Source organism: Telopea speciosissima, chromosome 7 (genome assembly GCF_018873765.1).
Source record: "Telopea speciosissima isolate NSW1024214 ecotype Mountain lineage chromosome 7, Tspe_v1, whole genome shotgun sequence".
Classification (NCBI taxonomy): Eukaryota; Viridiplantae; Streptophyta; class Magnoliopsida; order Proteales; family Proteaceae; genus Telopea; species Telopea speciosissima.
Window position 1 is genome coordinate 66,884,675 of NC_057922.1, and position 9,955 is coordinate 66,894,629.

At 39.9% G+C, this 9,955-nt stretch overlaps 1 protein-coding gene across 2 annotated transcripts in view; it reads right to left on the reverse strand.

The window, feature by feature from the left end:
* Positions 1-9,706, reverse strand: part of LOC122669085 (alanine aminotransferase 2-like) — a 30,415-nt gene extending 20,709 nt beyond the window's left edge. For both annotated transcript variants that reach the window (XM_043865737.1, XM_043865736.1), the window contains exons 1-2: positions 9,512-9,706; positions 8,350-8,400 (exon numbers count right to left, since the gene is read on the reverse strand). In XM_043865737.1, the coding sequence (XP_043721672.1) occupies positions 8,350-8,400; positions 9,512-9,691 (231 nt within the window). In that variant the 5' untranslated portion in view covers positions 9,692-9,706. The remainder of the gene's footprint in view (positions 1-8,349; positions 8,401-9,511) is intronic.
* Positions 9,707-9,955: the final 249 nt, after the last annotated feature.

The following is a 9,955-nucleotide window of genomic DNA, read 5'->3' on the forward strand; positions in this document are numbered from 1 at the left end:
ACTACAACACTTGGAATAAGGAGAATGCAATTATTTTATTTTGGTTATGGAACAGCATGGAGCCAGATATCACTGCGAATGTTATGTTTCACACCACGACGAAGGGAGTCTGGGATGACCTCAAGGAGACATACTCTCAAGAGAAGAGTATGACACAGATCTTCGATCTTTATGAGAAATTGTTTCAGTTTCAGCAGGGAGACAAGCCTCTCCAAAACTATTACAGTGCCTTTAAGGGCATGGTTGAAGTTGAATGTTTTCCAGCCTCTTACTACTGACATTGAAAAGTTGAAGGCTCAAAGGAATGAGTTCTTTGTCTCTAAGTTTCTGGCTGGCTTAAGTCCTAGTCTTAAGGCTGTTAAAGGACATCTGTTGGCCAGTGAATCTATCCCTACATTGAATGACACTTTTTCTCGGCTGCAGCGTATTTTTTCTCCTAGTTCCAAGCCTGAAACTAACCCAAGGAAAATTCAGCTTTCACTACTACTAAAGGCCGTGGTAGAGGCCGTGTTTCAAGGGGAGGACGTGGCTTTGGTGGTCGTACTTCTAGTGGGCAGCATATTGATAAAGCAGCCCGATTGTGTTCTAATTATGGGAAGACTAATCATACTGTTGATACTTGTTGGTCCAAGCATGGGAAACCTGAATGGGCTCAAAACTTGGCCAATCATGCAACTTCTGAAGATGGTACTGATATTGTTGTACCTAGTGATACTAAGACTGGTTCGACTGTAGGAGATTCTTCTATCAACATTCGTGATGAGATGCAACAACTCATGCGTCGCATCAAGAATCTGGAGTCATCCACTTCCACTTCTAGGGCATCCACTCTAGCTCATGCAGTATACCTGCTGCTCTCTTTTCCACTACTTCCACGCCCTGGTGATGCAGATTTATCACCAAATTCAGCTTCTTTTATTAGGAATAAGTCTAGGGTTGGGTTATATACATGTTGGGCCTTTGATCCCATGGGTTTTCTATGTAATAGGCCACTTTAATGGGCCTAAAATATGGGTACATAGGTTGCATACGGGATTAGCCCTATACTTAGTTTATTTTCATGTTTTTAATGTTTTAAATTGAACCGGTCCAAAGCTGGTTCGAACCAGTGGTTCAATTTAAGTGATTTTATTAGTTTTTCTTTTAGTTGTTTAGTTGGGCTGTTATAGGACTCTATTTTGGGTCTATTTCATTTTCCTAGTCAGTTTAAGTTAGCTAATAGGTTAAGGATTGGGTTAGGCCTTTCCTTTTTAGTGTCTAATTCTATTTTTGAGTCTTCTATATAAGTTTATAAGGGAGGCCAGCATTGATACGAATTTGATTAATAAAACTCAGTTTTATGCTTGCTGCCTTTGTTGCTACTATTGCTCCTTGAGAGTGTGGGTTTATCAAGGTGGAAGGGATTGGTGGATCTCCAATCGACTCCTTGCATTGTGAAGATCGGGAGGGCTGCTACTTATCTCCTTGCATCGTGAAGATAGGGAGACCCCATTGTTCATCTTCAAAGCTGCTGCCATTGCAGACCTGCAATAAGTAAGAAATTCTGCAACTATTCTTCTTCCTTCTAGAAGGTCACATACAAGGTGATTGTTGTGAGAATTCTGCCCAGCCAAATCTAACCATTAGAACCTGCTAAAAATTTGATCGAATCTTCCTCAAACCCTAAGAGAGACTCGATTCAAATTTCAGCACCATCCACCCAACCAATTGTCTGAAATCACAGTTTTACCCCTCTCCTACTTCTACTAGGAAACCTCCATAACTTCAAATCTGTCCATCAGTTTCAAACCAAACTTTCAGCATACATCCCTTACATCATTGTTGACACTCTATCCAAGTTTCAGCCCCAAACTCCCACTCTAACCCCTTCATCTCCTTGATCCATTAAAACCCAAACCCAAAACCCTAAAATTCAATTCTGCCCAAAATTGCAGAATTTCAAAACTCATCCAAACCCTAACCTTTTTATACCATATTGACCCCCTAGACCTGCCCATTAATACCTTATAAACCCCTTTCCCAATATCCAACCCTAACCCTAGTTTTGCCCTAAATTACTAAACCCTAGCCCAATTGGCCAGCCCTTGTGTGTGACCCCCTTACCCTGGCTCCTAGTGGGATTACTCCTACCTAGGACTACATTACCTGGATCATTGATTCGGAGGCTTCCGCTCACATGACTGGTAAGTCATATGTTTTTAGCCCTATTTCTCCTAGCTCTCATACCCCTATTGTAGCCAATGGTTCCTCTACTCCTGTTACCAGACATGGTATTGTTCCTCTTAATTCTAATATTTCTCTTTCTCCTGTCTTACATGTTCCCCAATTCCCTTTAAGCCTTCTTTCTATTAGTCAACTTACTAAAAGTTTGAATTGTTCTGTAACCTTCTTTCCTTCTTACTGTGTTTTTCAGGATCTTCACATGAGGAAGACGATTGGTGGAGGGTGTGAGAAAGATGGACTATATTATTTGCATGGTGCTGCCCCATCTGCTTCAGCTACAGTTACTACTGTTGGTGGAGAGTCTCCGTTTCGATGGCATTGTAGGTTAGGCCATTTGTCTTTATCTGGGTTACAAGTTGTTTTTCCCCAATTTAAGTCTTTAAATAAATTAGAGTGCGAGGGCTGCGAGTTGGGTAAGCATCACCGTGCTACTTTTCCCTCTCGTTCTATGCCCCGTAGTGCTTCTTTATTGTCCTTAGTGCATTCAGATGTGTGGGGTCCTTGTCGTGCAAGCAATAGACATGGTTTTCGTTATTTTGTCATTTTGTGGATGATTATTCCCGAACTACTTGGCTGTACCTTTTAAAGGATAGATCAGAATTTTTATCTGTGTTTCAAAATTTTGGCAATGAAATAAGACCCAGTTTAATGCTTCTGTTAAAATTTTTCGATCTAATATTGCTTTGGAGTTCAAACTGAGATCTCTTCTTTTTGTGTTGCTAACGGGATGATTCATCAAACTAGTTGTTCCTATACTCCTCAACATAATGGGGTAGCAGAATGGAAAAATAAGCACTTACTTGAAGTTGCCAGGGCCCTCATGTTGCATATGTAGGTGCCCAAACATTTTTGGTGTGATGCAGTTTTTAGTTCTTACTACCTGTTTTTTTATTAGCCGTATACCATTTTCTATTATTGGTGACAAGTCACCCTTTTCTATTTTGTTTCCCGGTGTCTCGAGTTTTAGTCTACCTCCTAAAGTTTTTGGGTGTGTTTGCTTTGTTCATAATCTCCATATCCATGGCGATAAATTGGACCCTAGGTCAACCAAATGTGTCTTCTTGGGTTACTCTAGAACCCAGAAGGGATATAGGTGTTATGACCCTCTTACTAGAAGGCAATTTGCGAGTGCGGATGTCACCTTTTTTGAAGGTACATCCTATTTTTCTGGTCAGCGCACTATGTCCAGTGATCCATTAGCTGTGTCTACTCCTCCTATTCCTGCCTGTTCCCTTGTCTACCTCTCCAGTATAGGTGTATCGGTGCAAGAGGCACTGTGGGCAGCTCTATTCAGATCAGACTGGCCCTTCTGCATCGCTTCCTATACCTTCTTCAACCTCTGGTGGAGGTCCAGTCTTACCTGTTCTTCCTGACTTACCAGCTGATCCGGATCTTGATCACTTACCCATTGCTACTCGGAAAGGTAAATGTTCATGTACTCAAGAATGCTTTCCTTTATGGTGATCTACTTGAAGCGGTCTATATAGAGCAACCTCCAGGCTATGTTGCTCAAGGGGAGAGTAGTGGTCGTGTGTGTAGGCTGCACAAGGCCATTTATGGCTGAAACAGTCTCCACATGCATGGTTCGAGAAGTTTAGTTCTGTTGTGACTCACTTTGGTTTTACTCAATGCTTCTCAGACCATTTTGTATTTGGTCGTCGCCAAGGAGAGAAATTGGTTGTACCGGTTGTTTATGTTGATAACATTATGGTGTCAGGGAATGATGAGAGTGGAATCAAAGAAGTAAAAAATTATTTACAACAGCACTTTCAAACTAAAGACTTGGGCCAGCCTCACTACTTCCTTGGGATTGAGGTTATTCGAAGTAAAAAGGGAATCAGCCTGTCCCAAAGGAAATATGTGTTAGATCTCTTGACCGAAACTGGTATGCTTACTGCAAAACCAGTAGATATTCCTATGGATCCTAATCACAAGTTTGGCTCTGATGATGGTGAGAGTCTGAAGGATGTTCATTCTTACAGAAGCTTGATTGGGAAGTTACTGTATTTGACAGTCACTAGGCCAGATATTTCTTATGTTGTTGGTGTTCTTAGCCAATTTATGCAGTCTCCTTGTAAGTCTCTGTAGAAAACCGAGGATCTGTAACCAGTAACTTGAGAGAAGAGAAAAAAGAGAGAATGAGATAATAACTTGTTGTTTTCATTGATAGGAAAGCCCAGGGGAAATTACAAATAGAAAGGGGAACTCCTAATCAGATTAGGAATTCCTAATCATGATAGGATTCCAAGTTACAATAGGAAAAGAACTAGAACTAACAACTCAAACTGAAACTAAGACTAACAACTCACAGTAGAATGAGGACTTGACATAATTAGAAACTAGGACTCCAACTAGGACTAGGAAAATAGAAGATACACATATCAACCAAATCACTGTTCACGTGACCAGTGTCATATGAACAGTACTTCAACACTCCCCCTCAAGCTGGATTATACAAATAAGTAAAGAAAGAAGATCCAGCTTGAACTAAAGAAAAAATAACTCCTAATAATGCTAACACTCCCCCTCAAGTTGGTGCATACAAGGTACTAATGCCCAACTTGAACAAAATGAAAAAAAAAAAAAAACCGAAGTTGTAGTAGAATCCAGCTTGACATATGAATGCAGCTCCCAAATAAACCTTCAAGAACTTGAAAAAATAGATCTTCAAAACTTGGACAGACATGATCAGCAAACCGGGACTGGAATGTCTTCCAAAAAAGGCAGCTTTCAACGATCTTCAATAGCTATCCAGTGATGAATCTCAAATTGTCATAGTGACTTAAAATCTTGAAGTGAAATAACTAGAGCAGCAAGTAGCAAAAACAAACTGAATCAGGCAACGGAAAAAAACTGTTTCAACCCAATCGAAAGTCTTCAAATAGACAACAACCAAATATCTTCAATATTTCAATACTTTAATCTCCCCCTTACGGCAAACTCAACCCAATAACAAAGTAGATACCCATTAGCAATGGTAAAAACTCTGATCGTTTATGCTTTGCACCAAGTGTTCCTGCAAGTTCTGCTTCTACAATGTCTGCAGATGTACTGTACATAATCCCCCCCTCACGTGTAGTACACGTGGACATAACAGAGATAATGTAAAAGATAGGGCAAAAACATAATATTCCAGAATTTTCTAAAAGTGCTATGGGTAATTAAAAAGGAAGGAATAGCAAAATTGTAATTTACCAGAAGTTTCCAAAGGTGTTATGGGTAAATGCCAAAGGTATGTTTTGGGATATGAAAGGAATTAGAATTATTGAAAGGGAACGGTGTTGGAAAAAGGATGGCATGACTATAATTTGGTGGAAATCCACTTTTAAATACAATCCAAGCCAAAGGGTAAACTGGTAATAAATCAGAATTTTCAAGGGTCAATTAGGTAGTCAAATAGGGGAATGTATTCAAAGGTAATGGCAGTTCCATAAATAACCAAAATTTTGCAAGGGTCTTTTTGTTAAACAAAAAGCAATGGGATGCAATAAGTAAAATAATGGCTATGGAGAGTGGCAATCTTGTAAATAACCAGAATTGTCAAGGGGCTCTTGGGTAGATAATTTAGATGAAATCTACTTACAAATACCACCCAAGGCAAAAGGGTAATGTTGGAATGAGCAGTAAAATAAGGACAAAGGTAGAAAAGAAAAGATGATAAGGACATAAAAGGGAACTTAAAGAATAAAATAAAACGCTAGGAATAAAGTAGAGTAACCAAAAAGGAAACCAACTCATAAAAGGAAACCCACTTTGAGATATTGGATGTCTTCCTCACGTAACCAGCCAAAACAATATAACGTTGTCTTCAACAGTTCAACCTCACGATGGGAGACAGAACCAACCACAAGAGGAAAACGAGCCACAGAGGAAAACAAGAACCAGCAGCCAACTGATTCTTCGATCAGAAACAGCAGCAGCTCATAGAGAAAATTAATGTAATCTCCAAAAACTCAGATCAGAAAGCAGGGAAAGGAGGAGGCGGAACAAAAGCTGCAACTTCAACCTCACAGTAAAACCAGAAAAGATATGATTCCAGCAAAGGAAGATTTCCATGCAACTACAAATAGAAGGTCGAAGATTAAATAGAAAATCTGCAACTCCAATCTGGTGGTAGGGGAACAGCAACGATAAATATTTGACTCCGTGGAAGAACAGCTTCAATCGAACCAACAGCAACAAAATACCAGCAAAGAATCGATACCACCAGAAATCAATAGCCAACATCAGAGTACAAGAGCCCATCCAACAACTAAGCCAAGCAACACTCAACAAGACGAAAACCAGAAAATCAGAGATCTTCCTCACGATAAGCAAAGAGAAACTGAGCAAAAATAGGGCAGGTCCTGAACTCCAGCCCCTCGATCACCGTCAAATCGAGAAAAAGAGATTGCACCTTCAACGAAAGCAGGTTCTTCAGAAGCAACTACAGCCCAAAACCAGGTTCTTCACTAATCGATCAACAAATCAGTATTTAATCTGCAACTCATCTGAAGAGCAGAAATCAGATTCGAAATCTGATGTAGAGTTTTTAGAATCGAATAAATGAATTGAGTACATGAAACCCTAGTTCTTCTTTTTCTATGAACTAGGGTTTTCTTCTTCAAACCAAAAACCCGAACCGACTCTCAAAATGGCAATCTTGGAGAGAATCAGTCACTGATTGCCTAGCTCTTATACCATGTAGAAAACCTAGGACCTGTAACCAGTAACTTGAGAGAAGAGGAAAAAGAGAGAATGAGAGAATAATAACTTCTTGTTTTCATTGATAGGAAAACCCCTCTATTTATAATAGAAGGAAAATTACAAATTGAAAGGGGAACTCCTAATCAGATTAGGAATTCCTAATCATGATAGGATTCCAAGTTACAATAGGAAAAGAATTAGAACTAACAACTCAAACTGAAACTAAGACTAACAACTCACAGTAGAATTAGGACTTGACATAATTAGAAACTAGGACTAGGAAAATAGAAGATAGACATATCAACCAAATCACTGTTCACGTGAACAGTGTCACATGAACAGTACTTCAACAGTCTCATTGGGAAGTAGCCATTCGGATTCTTTGGTATTTGAAGAGGGCCCCTGGGAAGGGGCTGATTTATCGACCCAATAAGCATATGGAGCTTGTTGCCTACTCTGATGCAGATTGGGCAGGTTCAGCTAGTGATTGTCGATCTATTATTGGATATTGCACGTTTGTCGGGGGAAATCTGGTTACGTGGCGAAGTAAAAAATAGACCACGATTGCTAAGTCCAGTACTGAAGCGGAGTATAGAGCCATGGCCCATACCACTATAGAGTTGATGTGGGTTAGGTCTCCTCTACTTGAGAGGGGTTTTTCTATTCCAACCCGTATGAAGATGTTTTGTAACAACCAGACAGCTATCTATATTGCTAGTAATCCCGTCTTTCTTGAAAGAACTAAGCATATAAAAGTGGATTGTCACTTTGTTCGTAGCGCCATTTTGAAGAAGTTGGTTGAGACACCGTTTGTCTCTTCTTCTAATCAAATTGCTGATGTGTTCACAAAGTCCTTATTTGCTCCTAGTTTTCGATCTTGTTCTGAGCATGGGTGATATATATGCTCCAGCTTGAGGGGGAGTGTTGAAGTCGATAGTTGTAAGGGAAAATAGGTCTTTGTGGCTTTTCCTTTATTTTTTTTTCTGTCTTTTAGTGTTAAGTTCATGTAAGGGCAGTTTTGTCCAAAACACCTTTTATTATAAGTAATACATTAAGTGACCTGAGATAGAACAATCAGTTCTACCTTAGGTCCCCTCTCTCTTGGGGTTTGCAGTCTCTTCCTCTTCTCCTTCTCTTTCTCCTTCTTCTTTCTTCTCTTCTCTTCTCTTCTCTTCTCTCTAATCTGGTTGTTCAGTTTCTGGTATATAACAATTATATTCTAAAATTATGCAAATATCCATAAAATTTGTATATCAATGTACCCCTGGCATGGTTGGCATTGGTCACTGTGCTGGATAACCAATGGCACTCAAACATATGCATACATTTTTTGAAGAAAAAAAATATGTAAAAGTGCATATAGACATACATTTGCATATGAAGGTAATAAACCCAAAAAGAACCAACTAGGACAACTAAGTCTTAACATTTGCATGATACCTGGGCATGAGTAACAATCGCTCCACGGACTGCATACTCACATTTTAGAACCTGCAAAATGGATCATACTATCAAAAAAATATATATACATATAAAAATTATTGGTGCAGGCCTTGATGGAACGCAATGGTTGCTCCATTGTGACCAAGTGGTCAAAGGTTCGAGTCTGGAACAGCCTCTCTGCGAAAAGCAGGGGTAAGGCTGCGCAAATTATGACCCTCCCTAGACCCCGTAGTGGTGGGACCCTCGTGCACTGGTTACACCCTTTTTGTTTTTATAAAATATTATGAATGTATAAGCTAAATCAACGCATACCAAGCTCACTGCCACAAGTTGTTCCAAGAGAACTTAAGGAATGAGCAGGATAAACAAATGAATCAAATTTGAAACTGAAACAAGCTCCACCGGATCTCAAGCCAGCTCTCAGAATCCATTTCAAAATAAAGGCATTCATCTTTGTGAAAACTGACCACAGGATAGTAAGATTCTATTCTGAAGCCCACTAATTATACCAAACCTTAATCAAGAAACTCAGACTTTTTTCTTTTTATGGGAAGGGGGGGTGCAGTTACAACTGCACCAACTACGATGCTGGAGTTATGTACTTATGATCCATTAAAAACGAAGAGAACCCTCAAATGAGCAAAAGAAAGAAATAAGGAACCAGATGTCACAAATAAAGCAGAGAAACAAACCCCTCCCCCCCTCCCCACCAAAAAGCAAAAAAGAGTAAACTTAGGCCAATTAACATGGTTCAGCCATCATCTCAATCTATTCGAAACGACACCCTCCATTCCAAGTACACACAAATGAATTAAATGCCTAAATTCACCAGTCGGGCCAGAGGATCGCCGAACAAATGTAATCAAAATCAGATGGGAAACCTTTTTAGAGACTTCCACGTATTTGGAAAAAAGCAATCTACGCCTCTAGTCAAAGTTCAAAACACAGCAAATGGAAACAAAAGAAGAATATAACGACGTTGCATTTAAACAGAATACGCCCTGAACATCATGACAAATTAACCAATAAAACAAAAATTCTAAAAGAAAATTGGTGAATTAGGCATGTAGATTGGAGAAGAAATATACGAGGAGGCATATGGTCATCCATCAGGAAGGTACAGACATGTTCATTTTGGGGATGGGAGAAGGGGCGATACCTTCGGATTGATACTTTCAAGAGTAACCGGAGAAGTGGATTGAGTCGACGACATGACGGAGGAGGAGGAAGAGGAGGAGGAGGAATCAGAATATGAAGAGAACCGCTGCTCAAAAGCAAACGAGCGTCGACTGAGAGAAGCGATCAAGTTTTTAGACCTTTCCACTACGAATCTCCGCATCGTAACGTATATAAAGGGATGGGATGATGGGATGACGGTGATAAAAACAAGGGAAACTCTTGGACAACTTCAATAGCCTCGAAACGCCGCCACACCCACAGGAAGTCAAGCCCCCAGTCCCCACCCCTCTCTCTCTGCGGTCCTCCCTTTCTCGAGTCACCACAATAATAGGCAAGAAAACAACGCAAACGACGATAGACAGATACCGACCAAGATATGAAAAGCAGGCACGAATCACTCTAACCTGTGGGACCCATTGATAAC